Below are 24,583 nucleotides of genomic sequence, written 5' to 3'. Positions count from 1 at the left end.
AGTTCCCATTCTGAGTTGGTAGTGAATGAATGAGACATATTTCATGGCCCACAGGTATTCTAATAACTAAAATGAGTAGAATTGTTTTGTTTTCTAATTTAAAAATCATAATGGAGTTTGGAAACTACAGCGTTAAACTTCTTCATTTTTCACACAAAGAAGCTGAGGCCAGGGGATTTCAGTGACCAAAACCCCCTTGAGGTTCTGAATATTAAGGCCTCCAAGAGAACACCGATTTTCCAGAAATATTTTTGAACTTGGCAGTTAACCCTAAAGGCTGTCCAAGCCTCTCCTTATTGACTGAATTGAATTTTGTAGGAAATGAATCTGGTTATCAGACACTGCAGAACTTTCCACAGCAAACCATTTTTTAAACAACTCTCCTGGGTGGTAATGATTTTGTTAATGAAATGCATTTCATCCTTCACACCACAGTCACATTATGCCTTAATAAAGAACCCTTGAAAGAACATTTATTATGGGATTTGCATTTCATTTGGGCAGGCAGACTCTGGACTCCTGGGTAACCCACTGGGCAGGCAGTCACTCAGTCTGCCCCACACTAGACCTCACAAGACCATCACAAGACCATCTGTGACTCAGATAAAGCCTGTGAACTCCTATAATAGAAAAGAAGGGCAGTGAAGAAGAGGGCCACATTAGTCATATCCAGGATTGAGAAGGGTTCTTTATCTGAGATCCTTCAGAGTTTTTAGAAGATATAGGGGTGCTCCCTTCCAACTAAGCTATTCTTGGGTTGGGCGTCAAAGATAAATTCATTCATTCATTCAGCAAACGTTTCAGGAGTTCCTGCTTTGTAGGAGAAAAGGTTACTCAAGGAATGTTGAATAAACTTTCAGACTGCAAATTTAATTCCAAGTGCACTGCAAACATTTGCTGTACCAAGGAGCCCTGTGTCAAGCCTGGACAGAATCAAGGAACTCTGCTGGAAGATCCGTTTATGATTTATCCAAGAGCTACAGGGTGCTGAGGGGGAAGGAAACACAGGGCCCAAGTGAAGAAATGAGTTGTCTGGGGTAATGGGACCTGTTCAAAAGGAAAAAGATGCCTGGGTGGGATTTTTTTTAATGTCAAAAGAAGAATCAAATATAACAGCAGATGCTAGTCATCACCTAAATGCAAGACTCAAGAAACGGAGGTAGACCACCGAGTAGTGCATGAAGGCTTCTGCAGGTACATTGGCACAGATGCCAAGACTTCTTCTCTCCTAGGCAACAGCCCTCATCCCTCCCGTGTAATATTTGAGTCTATTTGAACATGCTTAGGATGTATGTGCTATACAAATATGCAATACGGAATAGAGAGAATCTACGGTCACTGCTGGGCTTCCCTGGTGGCTCAGATGGTAAAGAACCCACCTGCAATTCAGGAGACCCAGGTTCAATCTTGAAGATCCCCTAGAGAAAGGAATGGCAACTCACTCCAGTATTCTTGCCTGGAGAATTCCATGGACAGGGGAATCTGGTGGGCTACAGTCCATGGGGTCTCAAAGGGTGGGACATGACTGAGTGATTAACACTTTCACTTCATGGTCACAGATGTAGATAAGGATTGAGTTGGGTGGAGAAATTCAACAGGAAACATGGGGTGCTGGTATGTGAGAGCTTATGAGGCTTGGGATTTAGGAAGCACAAGCTGTACCCTCAGAATTATAAGCACCCCTCAAACCCTCTTCAAAAGGTTCCATTCGGAAGTCCTAGGATATCAGGGAATATAAATTCCTATAGATAGATTTCTAAGCTCCAAGTTTGGGCCTGACTGTCTGCAGGGCACCAATATGCTTGTTTTTTGAGTCTGATGTCTGTAGACCATAGTTATGACAGCAGCCTAGCCACGTGATCGTGTTTTTGCTTTAGTTTCTGTCCTTAATGTGTATTGGAATTAGGATATTTCATACTAGAATTGATCAGCTCTATCTTATCTTCAAAGAGGAGCTTGGCAGAAGAGGGGGAAGATAGAATGAGAAGCTGATAATAAAAGAAAGCACATGGTCTGGGTGTCTTCTGTCTGCCCCAAGGCTTGACTTTGCTGTGAGTACTGCTTCCATCCTATAGAAAGTGGCCATGAGTCATTTGTTCAGGAGTCTGGGTCATCATCAAGGTCACCGTCACACTCCCTCATGTATGAATCAGAGGAGCGGACTGAACCCCCACCCCAGGGCTGTGGGAAGGGAGTGGCAAGAACACAGGCTCTGGAGTGATAAAAACACAAGCTCAAACTGCCCACAGGCTGCTTGACTTAGGGCAAGTTAAATTAACCTCCTCAGTCTCAATTTTCCTAATCTGAAAGCTGGGGCAATATTTATGCCTTCCTCTTTGGATCATTATGAGAAAGTGAGGCAATGTTCTATAAGAACACCAATGCAATGTCCCAGACTTGATAAGAATGCAGATAACAGGAGCTCCAGGCTGTCCCTTCAACCTGGAAATATTTACACCTGGAAACCAGAAGCTGCCTGAGATAGGAATGTGCAGGCTTATCAACTTCTCCAAGGGAGGCTACACTGGGTAAATGGTGAGAGTCTTTCACTAAAGGGCAGGACGTTCAAAGACCAGTGCCCTGGATCCTATGTCCAGGTTCCCTGAGGATTCACTAGGGCAGATGTTCGATGGTGAAGGGGCTGAGGTATCCACGGGATCAAATGAGTATCCACGGGATCAAATAAGTATCCATGTTCTCCTCTTCCCCCATCCACCCTGCCCCACACAGCAAGGTAGGACTTGACCTGGAGCCGAGACAAAACAGCTAGGGGCCTCTGGTCTTTAGTAAACCATGTCCCAGGTACAGAGACCCAGAATATATTAGAGAGAGAGAATGAGACAGAGAGAAACACAGAAAAGGGAGAAAGAGATGCTGGATGGATAGAAGATACATGGTAGATGGATAGATGATGGATAATAGAAAGATGATGGATGATAGACAGATGAGAGAGATCAGAAAGAGGAGTAGAAAAAAGTTAGAGATAAGGAAATGTAGAAGGAACGGAAAAGCACAGGATAGAGAGAAGAAACCAAATGGTGCTCACCGACTGCCTTCAAGGAGGCGTACTTGTTGAGCTCTTTGCCAGGTGGCTGCTGTTCATAAGGGTTGGAGATCTGGCCCAGGCTGGGATAGGAATGCGGGTGGCCCATCTGCTGGAGCAAAGGGGAGGTGGGCACTGCGTTGTTCATCTGGGTTGTGTCTGGAAGGGAAGAGAACAGAAGGAGATGGTCATCAACCGGGCAAGAACTTCTACCCACCCTCACCATCACCACACCCCTCGAGACCAAAACTCCTCACCCTCTAGGGACAGGAGAGTGAGGGCAGCCAAGGATGGGCAGGAATAATGGCATCAGTCAGCTTTGCAGTCGTCATTAGCGAGCAGCTGAGGATGGATGGGGAAGAGCACAGATGCACCTAGAACATTTCCATTTTCCCCAATTAAACGTAAGTCCTATCATTGCAGGGGATACTCTTGTGATTGAAGCAATAAATGTATAAACGGATGACCAACTTCAGTAACAGCCGAAGAAATGCAAGTCAGAACAATGGAAGGCCACTCCTCTGCCAAGAGATTGGCAAAAATTAAAAGGACTGAAGAATACCAATCTGGCAAAGACACTTGGACCCTGGGCAGTCTCATAAACTCATGGTAGATACACGATTTGCTGTATCTGCAGAAAGGAAGCAGATAGTGTGTGTGTACGGAAATTTAAAATGATTAGCGTGGGTATGTTCACCAGATAATGCCAATTTGAAGGATGGTGAATTCAGAAATATAAGCGTCAGAATGCGAGGGTGGCAATTCCCTAGTGGTCCAACGGCTAGGATTCCGTGCTCCCAATGCAAGAGGCCCAGGTTCAATCCCTAGTCGGGGAACTAGATCCCACATGCTGCAACTAAGAATACACTAAAGATCCCACTTGCCATAACTAAGACCAGGAGAGAGCAAATAAAAAAATAAATATCTTAAAACATTTTAAAAAAAGGAAAAAAACAAAACAAAACAACAACCAGGGCTTCCTTGGTGGCTCAGTGGTAAAGAATCTGCTTATCAATGCAAGAGACATGTGTTCAATTCCTTATCTGGGAAGATCTCACATGCCACGGAACAGCTAAGCCCACGCGCCGCAACTATGGAGTCTGAGTTCTAGAGCCCAGGAGCTGCAAGTACTGAGCCCAGGAGCCGTAAGGTCTGAGCTCCACAACAAGAAATGCTACTGCAATGAGAAGCCCTCACGCCACAGTTAGAGAGTAGCCCCCACTTGCCACAACGAGAGAAAAGCCCCTGCAGCAATGAAGACCAACACAGCCAGAAATAAAAGAATAAATGAAATTCGAAAGTGAAAGGCGCTCAGTCCTTTCCAATTCTTTGCGACCCCATGGACTGTAGCCTGCCAGGCTCCTCTGTCCATGGAATTCTCCAGGTAAGACTACTGGAGTGGGTTGCCATTCCCTTCTCCAGGGGGGGTCTTCCCAAATAAGATTTTTAAGTAAGTAAATAAAATAAAAAAAAAAACAATCCTATATATATATATATATATATATATATAATTTTCTTTACGCTTTTTAAAATTAATTAATTTTAATTGGAGGATAATTATTTCACAATGGTGTGGTGGTTTTTGCCATACATTAACATGAATCAGCCACAGGTGCACATGTGTCCCCCCATCCTGAACCCTCCTTCCACCACCCTCCCCACCCCATCCCTCTGGGTTGTTAAAAAAGAATGCAAGGGTATTTGTTAAGAGATGTGCATTGCACCATTCTTTGTTAAGTGAAAAGTAAAAACCACACAGAAACCATTTGAACTTCTATCATTAGCAATTCTTAAATTATTGTACATCTGTATTAGGTACATAATATGTACATACATATGAGGGGATATCATTCAGCTCTTAGGAAAAAATGAGTTAAAAATCAGTTAACTATACATTCAAACTGGAGAGTGTCTTATGATTTGTATTGGTAAGGGGGAAAAAAGCAGATGTCAAAGTAATGTGAATAACAGTGTTTGGTTGAAAGAGAAGAAAGTCTGCATATTTTTGTGTGCTGCAGTTTGCAAAAATAGGTAAAGACACACAAATTGAATATTGGGTACTTAGAGGGACTGGGATTCATGGAGAGAAGAGTTCAAGACATTTTTCCAGAGGAAATACTGTTTGTGCTTTTAAAGGTTTCTGTCTTCACCCCAAGGACAGTGGGACAGATGGACTACGGATGGACTGGAGGCAAGTGGGAAGTGGGAGTCACAGAGTCCAGGTGAGGTCATTCAGGCTCAGATAAGATAGAGGAAGCGGTGATTCTCCCCATTCCCATGAAGCACATCTGCAGATACAGATCAGCATGGTGGGTAGTTGCTTCCGGTGCCTTGAGAGATGCCCTTACCCCACAAGTGAGTCCCAGCTGTTTCAGCTGCTAAGAGCTTGTAAAGAAAGATAGCGCTAAGTCATGTCCGACTCTTGCAATCCCACAAACTGTAGCCTGCCAGGTTCCTCTATCCATGGGATTCTCCAGGCAAGAATATTGGAGTCGGTTGTCACTTCCTTCTCCAGGGGATCTTCCTGACCAAGGAATTGAACCCAAGTCTCCCGCATTGCAGGCAGATGCTTTACCTACTGAGCTACATGGCTTCTGTATATTAATACAGAAATTTGCTCTTGGCTGATGTGAGCCACCATCTTGGGCTTAATCTGTTCGACGGACCTCACCCCCAACACCCCAAGGTGGGTGACAACGAAAGCCTAGCGGACACTAAGGTACCAAGACCAGCCCTTTCCTCAAGGTAGGGATAAGTCGATGGAGCAATGGAGGCTCCAGAACTCCCACAGGTTGGGACAAGTTTTAGAGCAGGGGTCAGTAGGCTATTGCTGGAAAAAAACCAGACTATAATAGCTTAGGCTTTGCAGGGCATCCGGTCTCTGTGACAACCACTCAACTCTGCCTTTGAAGCAAGAAAGCAGACATAGCCATTATGCTAACACAGGGGCATGGTTGTGTCCCAATAAAACTTCATTTACAAATACAGGGGCAGCTGAATTTGGTCGAGGAGCCATAGTTTGACAACCCCTGGTCTAGACTCTATCTGAAACTGAGATCCCCATCCCGGTGTGTATCCTTTATTTTTCTTATATTGTTTCCCTCACAACCTTAGAAGTGTGTGTGTGTGTGTGTGCGTGTGTGTGTTTTACTCCGTCAGAGTCTCATACACCTGAAGCTGTCTCTCAAACACTGCTTTCTAGACAATTTGACCTGTGACATGTATGGAATAAGTTTGGCTTTAGAAACCAATACACTCAAATTGGGCTTCCCTGGTGGCTCAGACAGTAAGGAATTCACTTGTAATGCAGGAGACCTGCGTTTGATCCCTGGGTTGGGAAAATCCCCTGGAGGAGAGCATGGCAACCCACTCTAGTATTCTTGCCTGGAGAGTCCCCATGGACAGAGGAGCAGGCTACAGTCCATGTGGTCACAGAGTCAGACATGACTGAGCAACTAAGCACATACTTGAATGAGACGAGGCAGAGACACCACAGCTGAGACACAGAGATAAGGAGAGTATTTTTATCACTGCACACGCATGGGCCAACCCACAAGCCCAACTGTCTAATGGGAATATCGCCAAACATAAGCCAAGTCGCCCAGCCGCTGGCCAGCATCTGAGGAGGCGGGCATGTCCTTCTGCCATGATAATTTTTTGGCTGGCATTCAGCTGGGGCGGAAGAGTCCTAAGATTAATGGAGTTAGGGTGGAAATGCTGTCTCCCATAAATTACAGCTCTGCCTGTTGCCTGGCCCCCAAGATCCGCTGACGTTTTCCTCTCTAGAGCAACCTGCTAGGGAGGTCTGTTGGCTTCCCCTGGGCATAGCAAGCAAGTCATGGTTTGTTTCCAAATGTTGGTGTAATAGGAAGAGATTTACCTTAAGTTCTCATTGTTTGCTCTTTTGTGGATTTCTTCCCCCTTGCCTCCCTCCCCCTGCAATGCATACATATGTATTTCAGTGGACAGCTACTATTTTGTGTATTCAGAACTATAAGTTCCTTCGGCACACTGCTTCATCCCTGTTTGACTCATGTAATGAGTTGTCAATCACAATAACTCTCTTAGTTTGGGTTTTCCCATAAATCACTGAGATTAGGACTCAAGTACAAACAGAAAAACATCAACTTCTGCTTCACTGACTATGCTAAATCCTTTGACTGTGTGGATCACAACAAACTGTGGAAAATTGTTAAAGAGATGGGAGTACCAGACCACCTTACCTGTCTCCTGAGAAACTTGTATGCGGTCAAGATGCAACAGTTAGAACCAGACATAGAACAACTGATTGGCTCAAAACTGGGAAAGGAGTACAACAAGGCTGTATATTGTCACCCTGCAGAGTACATCATGTGAAATGCCAGGCTGGATGAAGCACAAGCTGGAATCAAGATTGCCAGGAGAAATAGCAACAACCTCAGATATGCAGATGATACCACTTTTCTGGCAGAAAGTGAAGAGGAACTAAAGAAGAAGCCCCTGAAGAGAGTGAAAAACTGGCTTAAAATTCAACATTAAAAAAAAGAAGATCATGGCATCTGGTCCCAATAGATGGGGAAAAATGGAAACAGTGAAGATTTTATTTTCTCAGGCTTCAAAATCACTGTGAACAGTGACTGCAGCCATGAAATTAAGATGTTTGCTCCTTGGAAGGAAAACTATGACAAAGCTAGACAGCACATTAAAAAGCAGAGACATCATTTTGCTGACAAAGGTCCATTATAGTCAAAACTGGTTTTTCCAGTCATCATGTATGGATGTGAGAGTTGGACGATAAAGAAGGCTGAGCATCAAAAAACTGATGCTTTTGAACTGCAGTGCTGGAGAAGACTCTCCAGAGTCCCTTGGACTGCAAGGAGATCAAACCAGTCAATTCTAAAGGAAATCAACCCTGAATATTCATTGGAAGGACTAGTGCTGAAGCTGAAGCTCCAATAGTTTGGCCACCTGATGTGAAGAGCTGACTGAATGAAAAAGACCCTGATGTGGGGAAAGACTGAAGACAAAAGAAGCTGTAGAGGATGAGATGGTGGGAGAGCCTCACTGACTCAATGGACATGAATTTGAGCAAACTCCAGGAGACAGTGAAGGATAGGGGAGCCTGGTGTGCTGCAGTCCATGGGTTGCAGAGTCCTACATGACTTAGTGATTGAACAACAACCATCAGGAAATACTACAGAAAAGGAAGTAGGGGGAGAAACAGAATAAAAAAGGCAGATAGAGAGTGCAATGTCTGCAAGGGGGCAATGGTGAAGAATGGGCATTTAATCCCACTCTAGCCTTCTGATAAGTGGTGTGGAAATTCTATCAGCCCATGGGCAAGAGTCCCTGAGTATTTATATGCCAGCTTCCATCAGTCATTTGAGGGCTGCTTCTGAGATACAGTAATTCCTCAGCACTTGGAACCTGCCACATTCATGGGCAGAGAAAGCCCCAGTGGGCAGAGAAACTCTTACTCAGAGATGTAAGTGAGAGCTGGCAGTTGGAAATCAGGTCAGAAACTCACCCCTCTGGTCACACAATGAGCATGTGATCCAAATTAAACCAATCACAGCACCTTCTTCTCACAGTGATTGGCCCAGATGTGAGCATGTGATCTAGCCTGGACCAATCAGAGTTCTTCCCTCAATTTTTTCTATTGAGAAGCTTTGAAGTCAATGAACCAGGAGGCCATGAATTCAAGTGGAGAAAGTCTTCCTTCATTGTGAAAGAATAAGGACAAGAGAAGTAGCACAGGAGATAGGGAAGCTCCTTTCAAAACAAGCTAGTGTGCTTTGAGGTTACTGGCAAACGCAACATAGAGTTCTGACAAGTGCAATTGTCTGGATTCCTTCCAGAAAGCTGGAACTGATCAGAAGAGAAGCTTCCCATGTGGTCTGTGGAGTACATCAAGATGGAATGTGCATTGGCCCTAGATTTCCTTTTTCTTTCTTTCTCATTTTTTTTTTTTTTTAACTGTCTGGGTCTTTGGTGCGGTGCGTAAGTACTTCTCTGGTTGCACATGGGCTCAGTAGTTGGGCTTAGTTGTTCCACAGCATGTGGGATCTTAGTTCCCTAACCAGGGTGGGAACCCATGCCCCCTGCTTTAGAAGGTGAATTCTTAACCACTGGGCCACCAGGAAGGTCCAGTGCTAGGTTTTCATTAAAGTTGCAGAAGAAATGTCAAGCAGCAGATTGCCTGAGTAGTGAGTAGAGAATACCCTAAGACTTCAAAAGTTAGTTATCTTAACAGCATTTGTTGTTGTTGTTGTTTTTCTGAAAACAGATTCCAAACTAGTTGAAGAGCTGACACCACCTAAGCCCGTCATCCAGTGGGAGCCCTTACTCCCATCTCTTTGCTCCCTCAGTCCCAGATCCCATCCACTATTGTTCAAACCCTGTAACCAGTCTTGCCAGGGGAAAGCTAAACACTTCATTAAGGGAAAAGAAATTTGTAGAGAGGCTCCTTATCATTTGGGATAGCCTTTTATATTATTAGACAGACTACTTAATACATCAGTATAAAACACTTGCTTTTGGATGACTTCTCTCAAGTGAAAGTGAGTTGCTCAGTCGTGTCTGACTCTTTGCAATCCCATGGACTGTAGCCCACCAGGCTCCTCAGTCCGTGGAATTCTCCAGGCAAGAATACTGGAGCAGGTTGCCATTTCCTTCTCCAGGGGATCTTCCTGACCCAAGGGTAGAACCTAGGTCCCTGGCATTACAGGCAGATTCTTTACCATCTGAGCCACCAGGGAAGCCCCAATTTCTCCCATGTCCTGAGCTAACTCAGGGGTAGCGAGTAGTTACTTAATGGAAGTGGGTAGGACCGAACTGGCCCTCCGAAGGGATTCCTCACAAAGGAGGAAGAGCCTGCTGCAGAATCACGTTCCTGCTTTCACATTCAGGACAGCAGGAGGCAAATTTCTGGCAGTTTTAGATAGCCATATTGTACGAGCTTCCAGGCTTTGATTATTCAGAAATATTGAAATCCAGGCACAGAGCAGCAATCAAGAATTCTTAAACAGACTTTGGTGATTGGGTTTTTTTTAAATCTTATATTCATTTTACTGAACAGGAAGCTGGACTGGACCTGACCACTCAGATTGTCTGTGAGTTTTGCACAGATACATCCAGCTAAGGAGGACAAACAAAGAATACACATGGGGTAAGCTTAGCTTGGCGTCTAAGAAAAACAGAACAAGAGTGAGTGAAGAGAGAAGAGTGGGTGAGACCTGGGTCATCTACAAATCCTCTCCTTGACAATCGAGAGAAGAAACATAAAGACAGGTGGCTAAGTCAATACATATTTGAACATATGTATATAGGAGGAGAAGGGGACGACAGAAGGTGAGATGGCTGGATGGCGTCACTGACTCGATGGACGTGAGTCTGGGTGAACTCCGGGAGTTGGTGATGGACAGGGAGGCCTGGCGTGCTGTGATTCATGGGGTCGCAAAGAGTCGGACACGACTGAGCGACTGATCTGATCTGATCTGATCTAAGTAGTATGTATACATATCTATGCATGTGTATGTATATATACGTTATATATAATATAAATAATCATATATTACATAATGTAGTAATATAATATAATAAATATATAGGTATGTAAATATAAAATATAAAAATGTGGAAAATTCTGAAAGAGATGGGAATACCAGACCACCTGACCTGCCTCTTGAGAAATATGTATGCAGGTCAGGAAGCAACAGTTAGAACTGGACATGGAACAACAGACTGGTTCCAAATAGGAAAAGGAGTACATCAAGGCTGTATACTGTCACCCTGCTTATTTAACTTATATGCAGAGTACATCATGAGAAACGCTGGACTGGAAGAAACACAAGCTGGAATCAAGATTGCCGGGAGAAATATCAATCACCTCAGATATGCAGATGACACCACCCTTATGGGAGAAAGTGAAGAGGAACTAAAAAGCCTCTTGATGAAAGTGAAAGTGGAGAATGAAACAGTTGGCTTAAAGCTCAACATTCAGAAAATGAAGATCATGGCATCCGGTCCCATCACTTCATGGGAAATACATGGGGAAACAGTGGAAACAGTGTCAGACTTTATTTTTTGCGGCTCAAAAATCACTGCAGATGCTGACTGCAGCCATGAAATTAAAAGATGCTTACTCCTTGGAAGGAAAGTTATGACCAACCTAGATAGCATATTCAAAAGCAGAGACATTACTTTGCCAACAAAGGTCCGTCTAGTCAAGGCTATGGTTTTTCCTGTGGTCATGTATGGATGTGAGAGTTGGACTGTGAAGAAGGCTGAGCGCCGAAGAATTGATACTTTTGAACTGTGGTGTTGGAAGAGACTCTTGAGAGTCCCTTGGACTGCAAGGAGATCCAACCAGTCCATTCTAAAGAAGATCAGCCCTGGGATTTCTTTGGAAGGAGTGATGCTAAAGCTGAAACTCCAGTACTTTGGCCACCTCATGCGAAGAGTTGACTCATTGGAAAAGACTGATGCTGGGAGGAATTGGGGGCAGGAGGAGAAGGGGATGACAGAGGATGAGATGGCTGGATGGCATCACTGACTCGATGGACGTGAGTCTGGGTGAACTCCAGGAGTTGGTGGGTGGATAGGGAGGCCTGGCATGCTGCGATTCACGGGGTCGCAAGGAGTCGGACATGACTGAGCGACTGAACTGAACTGAAATATAAAATATATTTCAGATAACTTTATAAATCATATATTTATATATTATATACTAAGCATATATAAATATTATATTTTATAATTACATATTATGATGGACTATACGGTACATGGAGCTCTCCAGGCAAGAATACTGGAGTGGGTAGCTTTTCCCTTCTCCAGGGGATCTTCCCAACCCAGGGATTGAACTCAGGTCTCCCACATTGTAGGCGGATTCTTTATCAGCTGAGCCACAAGGGAAATCCAAGAATACTGGGGTGGGTAGCCTATCCCTTCTCCAGTGGATCTTCCCAACTCAGGAATTGAACCAGGGTTTCCTGCACTGCAGGCAGATTCTTTACCAACTAAGCTATCAGGAAAGCCCACATATTATGATAAATGCATATTTTTATATGTAGTGTATTTATGTAGTATATATATACTATGCAAAAGAAATCATATATAGATATATGTAACTATATGTATATAATGTATATAATTTGTATATAAAATATATATAATGTATAATTTGGCTTCCCTGGTGACTCAGTGGTAAAGAATCTGCCTGCAATGCAAGAGGCCTAGGTTGGATTCCTGGGTTGGGAAGATCCCCTGGAGGAGGGCATGGCAATCCACTCTAGTATTATTCCCTGGTGAATCCCATGGACAGAGGAGCCTGGTGGGCTACCGTCCATAGGGTCACAAAGAATCAGACACGAATGAAGCAACTGAGCATGCATGCAGGCATATAATTTCTTTTGCAGAGTCATGACCACAGAGAGAATCTAGTAGGACCAGCAATGTCTTGCTGCCGGCAGTGTCGTTTCTCTTCTAGACACATCTCAGCCCCAGAGATATCTTACCCACCTCATCTCTGTAGAAAGGTACTTTCTACCCAGTGTCACAAAAAAACTTTCCCTGCTTAATCATAATTTTGCAACTCCTTCTTTTTCTAAAATTTTTATTGGAGTATAGTTGATTTATAATTTAGTGTTCATTTCTGCTATACAACAAAGTGAATCAGTTATACATATAATGTATCAACTCTTTTTTCTGATCTTTAGAAATAACTGATGAGGACTTGCTGTTCTTGGGTGCTGCATTCTGTCAAGACCCTCAGTCAGCAGACAGAGATGACATCCCATCCTCTCCTTACTAAGACAGAAAAGAGGGCCTCATACATTTAATCAGTTTCAAAGAAAGTTAAGATATACACTTACTCTAACCGGAAGTAACTAAATGGTGGTTACCAAAGTAACCGCCATTTAAGTACCGTTTTTATGTGGTACATCTTAGTTACTAAACAGACTAATGAGTGCAATCAAGACAGACTCACTGAAGTAAAAATGCTCGGTTACAAATACTGGGATGATGCTCTAATTTTCTCAGTGGAAAAGAAGCAGATAACAGCTATCAAAAACTAGAGCAGTCTGGCTCATCTTGGAGGGAAGGGAACAGTATTAAGCTTTTCAAGGCATGTAACAAGGAAGAATAGCACAGAAAGGAACAAAAAGGTCAAAGCATGTTGCTTTGTGGAGCATGTATTACCCATCACTTGGCAAAGAACGTTTCATGCACTATCTCCTTAAATCTTCATATCAATCCTATGGAGTAATGATATAGGGACAACATATCTTTTAAAATAAACTTTTACTGTAGAACGATTTTAGATTTACAGAAATACTGCAAAGATAGCACAGAGTTTCCATATCCCCAGACCCAGTTTCCTCTATTATTATTAAATTACATTAGTAGGGTACATTTGTTACAATTAATGAATCAATATTGATATATAACTATTAGCTAAAGTCCAAACTTTAGTCAAGCTTCCTTGTGCTCAGTTGCTCAGTCGTGTCTGACTCTTTGCAGCCCCATGGATTGTAGCCCACCAGGCTCCACTATCCACAGAGTTTTCCAGGCAAGAATACTGGAGTGGGTTGCCATGCCCTCCTCCAGGAAATCTTCCTCATCCAGGGATTGAACCCTCATCTCTCGCATCTACTACATTGGCAGGTGGATTCTTTACTACTAGCATCACCCAGGAAGACCTCAAGCTTCCTTAGTTTTATCTAATGACCTTTTTCTGTTCTAGAATCTCATCCAGGTAGCACATTAATCACCACCTTTCTTTAGGTCTGTCTCTTGGCTGAATTTCTCAGACTTTTCTTATTTGTGATGACTTCGACAGTTTTGAAGAGTACTGGTCAGATATTTTGTAGAAATGTCCCTCAGTTGGAATTTGTCTGATGTTTTTCTCATGACTAGACTGGGGTTATGGGTTTGGGGGAGGAAAACCATACAGATAAGATGACATTCTCAACATAACATATCAAGGATACCTTTTATGACATCGCTATTGACAGTAACCTTAATCACTGCCTGAGCCAGTATTTCTCCTCTCTCCATTATAAAGTTACTGCATTTTCCTCTCTTTCCACATCATACTCTTTGGAAGAAAGTCACTATTCACAACCCACACGTAAGGAGCAAGGAATTACGCTCCACCTCCTTGAATACAGAATGTCTACATAAATTATTTGTAATTTTTTATCATAGGAGATTTGCCTCTTCTTCTGTTTAATATGGGCTTCCCCGGTGGTTCAGCAGTAAAGAATCTGCCTGCAATGCAGGAGATGCAGGAGACATGGATTCGTTCTCTGGTTTGGGAAGATCCCCTGGAGGAGGGCATGGTAACCCACTCCAGTATTCTTGCCTGGAGAATCCCATGGACAGAGGAGCCTGGTGGGCTACAGTCCATGGGGTCGCAAAGAGTCAGACACGACTGATGGTGACTGAGCACATAACCCATTTAATTATTAATTCAACTATATATATATATATATATATGTCACACATTTATGATATTATTAATGTGGACACATGGATATATATTTTATACTTTGGATTATAATCTAATACTATTTTATTTTGTTTTTTTTTTTTACTCAAATATTCCCAGGTCTGGGGAATCTCCTTCAAGTGGCTCCTATGTTCCTCGTCTTTTTTGTTTTAATAACTTCCTTTTTTTCTAATAAGGCAACATGCCCAAGGTTCATCTAGTTTATTCCTGCCCCATCCTAGAATCCATTTCTCCAAAGACCCTGGCTCCTTTTCTTGGAGGATGATGTTAGAAACCAAAACATGGGTGCTAAGGGTACTCGAGGCTTTTAGCCCCTCAGCTGACTAAGGAAGTCAATGTGTATATACTGACTCATATACCGATACTTGCTGCTGCTGCTGCTAAGTCACTTCAGTGGTGTCCGACTCTGTGCGACCCCATAGACGGCAGCCCACCAGGCTCCCCCGTCCCTGGGATTCTCCAGGCAAGAACGCTGGAGTGGGTTGCCATTTCCTTTTCCAATGCATGAAAGTGAAAAGTGAAAGTACAGATATTTATCTATGAATATTTACCTATGCAACCATCTGTATCTATCTTAAGCTAAACATGAATTCATCTTGATATCTCCAACTCCAATCCATTATCACGTGGAACATTCTAGCCTTCTCCCCTTGCTCATTTGTAACCTCTCACCCCAACAATGAGAAACCCAACTCCCGCCCTCCACCATCTATTTACTTAGTTGTTTAATTCCAGTATGCATGTCTAGCAATATCAGAATTGTTAACCTATGAGCCTATGGGAAAACACCTGTACCCACTAGAATACAGTCTTAAGGACAATTTTTTTCAAATTATTTATGCACTTTTCTTTTGCTTTCCTGAGTATATAAGCTCTATTCTGGATGGCCATGGCATCCACATAGCTATGTAAGGCTAGGACATCAGGATTTATTACAGAAAGAACACAAAAATGGTGATGACGATATTAATTAATGATAAAGAAGGTGAAAGCACACTTATATACCTACTAAACAGAAAGGTGCTATTATGTGCCAGGCACTATTTCATATACAAACTAATGTACTATTTCATGGCTTCCCAGGTGGCTCAGTGGTAAAGAATCCGCCTGCCAATGCAGGAGCTACAGGAGATGTGGGTTTGATCCCTGGGTTGGGAAGATCTCCTGGAGAAGGGAATAGCTACCCACTCCCGTATTCTTGCCTGGATAATCTCATAGACAAAGGGGCCTGGTGGGCTACAGTCCATGGGGTTGCAAAGAGTCAGACATGACTGAGCAACTGAACACAATGCATTACGCCAAGAGCCCCTATGATATACTATTATTATTAGCCACATTTTGCATACAGAGGTTTTGTGGTTTACCCGAAGTTACACCACTTGAATATGGCAGACCCAAGCTTAGAATCTGGTAGTCTGACTCTAAAATCTGTGATCCTCAGTACTCCTTACTGCCTCAAAGGGCGTTAAATGCAAATTTCTGACATTCAGAAAATGATTGTGCAGCTAGACAATAATAAAATTTGTCACGATATTGACTTTGGAAGGTAGTTTTTACTAAATACCTTTATCTCTACTCTTCAGCATATTAAAGATCACACTTGGTTGGCCAGACCATAGAAGTCATGTCCTCTGATCTCTCCCACTTGGCTCATCCACTTATTCCCCCACACATATTTGAGTGACTCTGGTATGCCAGGCATTGTATTTGGTGGACAAATTCTAGCTCTTATACTGCTTACTGGTGGCTCAGATGGTAACAAACCCGCCTGCAATGCAGGAGACCTGGGTTCAATCCCTGGATCAGGAAGATCCCCTGCAGGAGGAAATGGCAACCCACTCCAGTATTCTTGCCTAGAGAACTCCATGGACAGAGGAGCCTGGCAGGCTACAATCCGTTGAGTTGTAAAGAGTTGGACACATCTGAGCAACTAACACTTTCACTTTTCACACTGCTTACTAACCCTAACCCTAACTAGAGAAATGCATAACATTTTTCCAAAGCTTTTTTCACAAGGGAGAAACACCACATTTCTGCTTGGCCCACAGGCCATGTTGATCCTACCCAAGGCCCTTCTTCACCCCTACTCTTTAGAAAACCCCTAGTCTTTCTGTGCCCCATGCTGTAGCCTCAACAGACTTTCTGCCATGACAACATCCAGAACAACATGACGAAAGAAGCATGGATTTCTGGATCAGTCAGTTCTGGATTCAAATTCTGGCCATTCATTTCCTAACAGCATCTTTGGGTGTGTTGTAAAATTTCTCAGGTCTAAAATGAAGCTGTTGTTTTTCAGTCACTTAGTCATGTCTGGCTCTTTGTGACCCCCTGGACTGCAGCATGCCAGGCCTCCCTGGCCTTCACTATCTCTCGGAGTTTGCTCAAACTCATGTCTATTGAATCGGTGATGCATTCCAACCATCTCATCCTCTGTTGTCCCCTTCTCCTCCTGCCCTCCATCTTTCTCAGCATCAGGGTCTTTTCCAATGAGTCAGCTCTTTGCATCAGGTGGCCAAAATATTGGAGCTTCAGCATCAGTCCTTCCAATGAATATTCAGGGTTGATTTCCTTTAGGATTGACTGGACTATAACATAAATCCTCATAGGCTTTGCTATAAAGTTTAGAGACTGTGCATGTTCCATGCTCAGTATCACATATGAAGCATAGTAAACATCCAAAATATTGTAGCTAAAGCTTTATCACCTCTGATTGTCAGGGAAACCAAGAAGAAGAGGGTATCTGTTTTCCCTAAGGCCGCCTCTGGACTCAGAATTCTTGGATACATTCCAGATTATTCAATTGTCCCAGAACTGGACAAATGAGAGAGAATAAGCAGGAGATATTCCTATGGGAGCCAAATGCACTGCTAATTCTCTTAACAACAAAAAAAAGAGAGAACAGACATTCAGAAATTATAACAGGCTTTTAGCTCCATTTTCCTTTCCAATCCAAATATGTACATCCAGCATCCTTTTAAAGAGAAAACCTGAAAATTATAGTTTGAAACATCATGTAGATTTTTCTCTGACCACAAGAAAGCAAAAAAAAAAAAAAAAAATCAGATCCAACTCAAAATTACCCTGAATTTGTCAAAAGAGAACATAGAAGGCTAGGCTTTTACCAGAAAAGGTTGATGTAAAAAGAGAATTAAATTAATCTTATTGAACCCTGGTGGCAGAGAGAACAGCAGGAATTTGTGATGCAGAAAAAAGTGTACATATTCATTGGAAAACCTTTGGCAAATTGATCCTGTATGTTACCCACGAGTTTATATCTTTAAGAATGCAAAAAAAATTTTTTTAATTTTGAGCATTTAGGATGTGAATATTTTGAACCTGGGGTTGTTAAACAAATGTCTATTTAATGTTCATTTCTGGCCATTTTGTATACAGATTCTGAGGGACGGAGATTCACTTCAAATCTCAGTGTGTGCCCCAAGGAGATGATGTTCTAGAATAGGAAGCAGCCCAAGAGCAACACAGGTGAGACAGAGAGGAGTTAAAATCAGCATGGTCATCGCTACGATACAACAAAACAGATTCTGTGAAGGCCCAAGCGAGCGGGTACCTAACTCAGGTTTATTGTCGTTCAGTTGCGAAGTCATATCCGACTGCTTTGTGACCCCATGGACCGCAGCACACTGGGCTTCCCTGTCCTTCACCATCTCCCAGAGTTTGCTCAAACTCATGTCCATTGAGTCGGTGATGCCATCCAGCCCTCTCATCCTCTGTCACCTCCTTCTCCCCCTGGTTTAGAAGGTACATTTTGAAAAAGAGAGACTCTCAAAGGCAGTAACAAGAAGAGAAGGACCTTTTAAATTTGTAGTAGCATTGTGTGTCGAAGAAACTTCAGTTTATTGGCATCACTTCTGAAACAGGACATCTCTAAAGTGGTTAAACTCACCATTGACAGCTCAGTATTATCATTAAAGGATCAAAGGTGGTTGGTGGTTCTGTGCTTCAAGTAGCCATTTCCCCAGAAGTTAATTTCACGAGCTAGTGCATTGGAGAAGGACATGGCATCCCACCCCAGTGTTCTTGCCTGGAGAATCCCAGGGATGGGGGAGCCTGTTGGGCTGCCATCTATGGGGTCGCAGAGTTGGACGCGACTGAAGCGACTTGGCAGCAGCAGTGTAATGATGGATGTTTGTTCCTTCATTCAGTAGACAGATGAATGGATAAAGAAGATGTACTATCCACACACACACACACACACACACACAATGGAATATTACTCAGCCATAAAAAGAATGAAACAATGCCATTTGCATAACACAGACAGACCTCGAGATTATCATACTAAGTGAAATAAGTCATTTACAGAAAGACAAATATCATATGATATCACTTACATGTAGTATCTTAAAAAAAAGAAAAGAACTTGTTTACAGGCTTACTTGGTGGTACTAGTGGTAAAGAGCCTGCCTGCCAATGCAGGAGACATAAGAGACCAGGGTTGGACCCCTGGGTTGGGAAGATCCCCTGAAAGAGGGCATGGCAATCCACTCCAGTATTCTTGCTTGGAAAATTCCATGGATAGAGAAGCCTGGCGGGCTGTGGTCCATAAGGTCACAAGGAGTCAGACACAGCTGAAGTGGTTAGCACACATGCATGCATGAACTTGTTTACAAAATAGAAATGGACTCACAGATATAGAAAGCAAACTACAGTTACTAAAGGGGAAAGGGGAGAGATAAAGTAGGAGTTCGGGGTTAACATATACACACTATTACATACAAAATAGATAACTAACAAGGACCTACTGTATAGCACAGGGGAGTATATTTAATATCCTATAATAACTTATATTGGAAAATAATCTGAAAAAGAATGTTCATATATTCTTAAATGTATATATCTAAAACTACCACAATATTGTAAGTCAACTATACTTCCATTTTTAAAAAGGTTTAAAAATTTTTTAAAAGATTAAATGAGGCCATATGGGTAGACCCTACTCCAATCCTGACTGGAGTCCTTATAAGAAAAGAACATTTGGACACAGAGATGCACAGACAGAGGAAAGATCACATGAGGACTCGGCAAGTAGACAGCCATCTGCAAGCCAGAGACAAAGACCTCAGAAGAAATCACACATGCAGACACCTTCTGACCTCCAGAATGGTGATAAAATTAATTTCTATTGTTAAAAAACAGAGCCTCCTCCCCCCGCCAAAAAAAACAAATGGAAAGGTTGTTTTATTTCTGTTCCTTCTTCTCTTCCCTTTGTGTTCTCTTCCTCCTGATTCCGCTGATTTAAGTTTACATTCCTCCACCATCATGGTCAGTCTGTTTTATCAGCCACACGGCGAGTAGCAGCCAGCTCTCTTGGACTTTGCTGTTTCTAGTTTTAAAGTGTTGTGGGATTCGAAATGTGATACCCACACTTGTTAGAACAGATTGTAACCACTAGCCGCGTATCAAAATACTGTTTCTTCTGCATTGTGCTGTTCGTTGGCGTGTCAGGCTTCTCATTGCCGTGGCTCCTCTTGTTGCGGACCACGGGCTCCTGGGTGCGCAGGCTTCAGCAGTTGCTCTCAGGCTCCAGAGCATAGGCTCAGGAGTTGTGGTGCACGGGCTTAGCTGCCCGGTGGCATGTGGGATCTTAGTTCCTGGAACAGGAATCAAACGTGTGTCCCCTGCCTTCATACAACGGGATGTTATCCAGCTTTAAAAAGGAAAGGAATTCTGACCCATGCTACAACACAGATGAACCCTGAGAACATTCTGCTAAGTGAAATAAGCCAGTTACCAAAAGACACATACTATAAGAGGCACCTAGTCAAATGATAGAGACAGAAAGTCGAATGATGGTTGCCAGGGGCTGAGCAGAGGAGAGAATTGGGAGTCAGTGTTTGAGAGATATCTGAGTTTCAATTTTGTAAGATGAAAAGGTTACGGAGATGAATGGTGGGGATGGTTGTACAACACTGTGAACAGGCATTACGCTACTGAGCTACACACTCAGAAATGGTGAAGGTAGCAAAGTTTATCTTATGCGTTCTTTACCACAATTTGAACAAAAAACACACATGCCAAGTACTTTGCCTTCAATATACTAAACCCACAGCACTAGCTAGGCATTGTATGTGTGTGTACTCAGTCGCTTCTGTCATCTCCAGCTCTTTGCAACCCCATGGACTGTATCCTGCCAAGCTCCTCTGTCCATGGGGATTCTCCAGACAAGAATACCGGAATGGGCTGCCATTTCCTCCTCCAGGGGATCTTCCTGACCCAGGGATTGGGACCCACATCTGCTGTGTCTCCTGCACTGCAAGGCAGATTCTGTACCACCGGGGAAACCCAGTTAGATATAACGTGCTCATTTTGCAGATGAGGAAACCAAGACAAAGGGAAACTCTGAACCACTTGATCAGGGTCACAAGCAAAGAGACAAAGTCCAGTGGTATCCAAAGCCAGTGCTTTTTTCTCTACATTGATTCTTTATGAAGAGTTCAGGATGGGATAAGGCAAGATACATCCTGAAAACACTGACCTCCGTGCTTGGCACACGTGAGAGCCTGTAATGTGAGATCCTTCCCCTCCCCCCCAACATTTCTATGTTTTAAAAATTCAGGCCCCAAGGAAAAACAACCTAACCATTTTCTTCTCTGAGAACGCTCAAGGTGGTGATTGTCGAATAAACCAAATCCTTTCTAATTACAGGTTGAGCAATTTCATTCACTGAATAACCCACTTATGAAATAATCACCATGTGCCATTCCTAGGCCACACATCTTTCTAGGTACTGCAGGAAAAGAATTGGATAAATCACACCCCAGCCTTTGAGAAGCTCACAATTCAATGAGGGGAACAGACAGCAAATAACTTCACCATAACACATGGGACATTAAAAGTAGGTTAGGAACAATAGTAAGTGAAGTAAGTCAGACAGAGAAAGACAAACGTCATATGTTACCATTTATATGTGGTATCTTTTTTTTTAATATAAATTTATTTATTTTAATTGGAGGCTAATTACTTTATAATATTGTATTGGTTTTGCCGTACATTGACATAAATCCGCCATGGGTGTACATGTGTTCCCCATCCTGAACCCCCCTCCCACCTCCCTCCCCATCCCATCCCTCTGGGTCATTCCAGTGCACCAGCCCCGAGCACCCTGTACAATGCATCGAACCTGGACTGGCGATTCGTTTCACATATGATAATATACATGTGGAACCTTTAAAAATGATATAAGTGAACTTATTTACAAAACAGAAATAGGCTCATGGACAAAAACTTACAGTTACCAAAGGGGAAAAGGGGGCCATGAACTGGGAATTGGGGGTTAACAAATACACACTACTATGTATTAACATAGATAAACAACAAAGACCTACTGTATAGCATAGGTAAGAAATTCAATATCTTATAATTACCTATAATGGAAAATAATCTGAGTAAGAATATATATATATATATATATATACATACATAAATATATAAAACGGAATCACTTTGCTGTACACCTGAAACATTGTAAATATACTTTCATTTTTTTTTTTAAGTAGGCTTGTCATGGGCTTCTTAGGTGGCATTGTGGTAAAGAACCTGCCCGCCAATGCAGGATACACAAGAGACGCAGGTTCGATCCCTGGGTAGGCAAGATCCCCTGGAGGAGGGAACGGCAACGCACTCCAGGATTCTTGCCTGGAGAATCCCATGGACAGAGGAGCCTGGCGGGGTCACAAAGAATTAAACACGACTGAAGCAACTGAGCACGCGTGCACGCACGGCGTGCGTACACAATGATCTCTTAGAATTGAATTAGATAGGTTCCTGGGCAATCTAAGTTCGGAAATTAAGTGAACCAGAGGTCATGCGCCTTATAGACTCTTAGGAAATTTTCCTAGTTGCCTGATGACTCTTTCATATTACAAAGTCCTCAATATCCCGGGCCAACATTCACCCTAAGAAAGAGACCTAAACAGATATCTTGAGTCTTGTCCTATCAATTTCACCCTGCTCCCAACACATTTTAACGCCCACCTTCTTCTGCCAGGGTGAAATAGCAGAGGGAGATTTTGGCTGTGACCCTTCCTCTTTACATTAAGAAGACTCTGTTCTGGGCTTCCTTGGTGGCTCAGTGGTAAAGAATCCACCTGCCAGTGCAGGAGACTTGGGTTAGATCCCTGAAAGATCCCACATGCTGTAAGCAACCAAAACTAAGCCTGTGTGCTGCAACTACTGAGCCTGTGCGCTAGAGCCCATGAGCCACAACTTCTGAAGCCTGTGTATTCTAGAGCCCGTGCTCTGCACCAAGAGAAGCCACACAGTGAGAAACACACGCACTGGAACTAGAGAGCGGCCCCAATTAAGAAAGCCCATGCAGCAACGAAGACCTAGCACAGCCAAAAATAAACAGATATTTTAAAATTAAAAAATAAAGAAGGCTCTGTTCCCATCCAATGGCTTGGTCTCACCCTTGAATTTTCCAACTGGACCACGGATTTTTGAATTTCTACACTGAACCTAAAAATTAATAATTCATGGAAGAAATAAGAGAGAAGAGTCTCTTTCCAGCCCCATCATCTTTCTCAGAAGATGATCATCATTGGAGCCAAGGCCAGGAGCCCTGCTTATTTAACAGAGGATTTTCCTTCAATTACTTAGAAGGAAAGGAGGAGGAAAGTGGGTTTGCTTGAATACAATCTTGGTTCTACCTTTTAAGACCTGTGCAACATTGAGTAAATTTCTTAGCATCTCTGATTCTCTGTTTCCTTGCTATAAAGTAGTGATAATCATCATATCTGTCTTATAGAGGTGTTGGAAGGGCAAAATAAGAGCTTATGAATATGTTTATGTCTAGCACATGGTCAGCTTTCCTGGTGGCTCAGATGGTAAAGAATCTGCCTGCAGTGGGAGAGACCCAGATTCAATCCCTGGTTCAGGAAGATCCCCTGGAGAAGGAAATGACAACCCACTCCAGTATTCTTGCCTAGAGAATTCCATGGACAGGGGAGCTGGTGGGCTACAGTCCATGGGGTTGCAAAAGTTGGACACGACTGAGCGACTAACACACATACACATAATTAGCACTCAACAGATATTAGAGAGTTGTTGTTATTGTCATGGAAATGTTTGACCACTCAAAAGTCTTCAATGTCAACAAACAAGAATAAGGTGTGTTTCAATTCTCAGACCACCTTATAATCAGTATCAGGCCTTTCTAGAAATACTGATATTATTTCTAAATAGGTCAGCCAAAGTAATCCCATTGGCTGAGAAACTGGACCTGAAAATAGATCAAGCTAGCTATTATTTGTCTGGACACCACGTCAGCATCTTCTGCTTCTAGACACTATTGCTAAGTCCAAATGGGGCTTCTCTCTAAGGCCTCGCTGACCCGTGGCTGGAAGCTGGCTTCTCTGCTCCACGTTCCCCAGGTCCCAGGTGCAGACAGAGCATGGGGGTGGGAAGTTGTCTGTGTTGCTGGGGATAGGGAGGGCTCTCCCGGCGTCTTGGAGCTAGATGACACTGTCAGATAGCCAAGTGGTTAAATGTTGAGGGCTGTAAATGAGGCTCATCTGTCAGTCGTGGGCAGGCACCGGCTCCATCTGCTGTGTCAGCAGCCTGGAGAGCACTTGGAGGAAGCAGCTTATAAAGCATGAAGCCCAGGATGGGGGGCAGAAGCATCCTCAGAAGATATATGTGTACGTTGAAGACTCTCTCAATCTTGGCGAAGGTTAAAAGGCAGACAAACAACAGACCTAAAGAGGGCTTGGCCATGGTCACTCAGCAAATGTGCATGACGATTGCCAGGATGACATGCCAACTCCCCAGGATTCCAGAGAACTTCTCTCTCCACCCAGACACACCTGACCCAACTTACACCTAACCCATGGGTGGAAGCGATGCCCTGAGCAATGTGAGAATAACATCTCCCAGTTCTCTTTCTATGCTTGCATTTTTTCTTCAAGTATCTGTTCCTCTCTCTAGAACCTCAGAATAGACCTGATCACATTCATTCATTCATTCATTCAATAGATATTTCTGGAGCACCTCTATGTATAAGGTCTCATCCCAAGCACTGAATGCAT

The 24,583-nt window shown here is 43.1% G+C and overlaps 1 protein-coding gene across 2 annotated transcripts in view; it reads right to left on the bottom strand.

The window, feature by feature from the left end:
• SHISA9 (shisa family member 9) overlaps positions 1-24,583 on the bottom strand; it is a 355,587-nt gene that overhangs the window by 25,878 nt on the left and 305,126 nt on the right. For both annotated transcript variants that reach the window (XM_061401147.1, XM_061401149.1), the window contains exon 3: positions 3,047-3,202. In XM_061401147.1, coding sequence (XP_061257131.1) covers positions 3,047-3,202 — 156 coding nt within the window. The remainder of the gene's footprint in view (positions 1-3,046; positions 3,203-24,583) is intronic.

This window comes from Bos javanicus, chromosome 25 (assembly GCF_032452875.1).
Source record: "Bos javanicus breed banteng chromosome 25, ARS-OSU_banteng_1.0, whole genome shotgun sequence".
NCBI classification, from domain to species: domain Eukaryota; kingdom Metazoa; phylum Chordata; class Mammalia; order Artiodactyla; family Bovidae; genus Bos; species Bos javanicus.
This window is presented reverse-complemented; position numbering and strand designations above follow the sequence as displayed.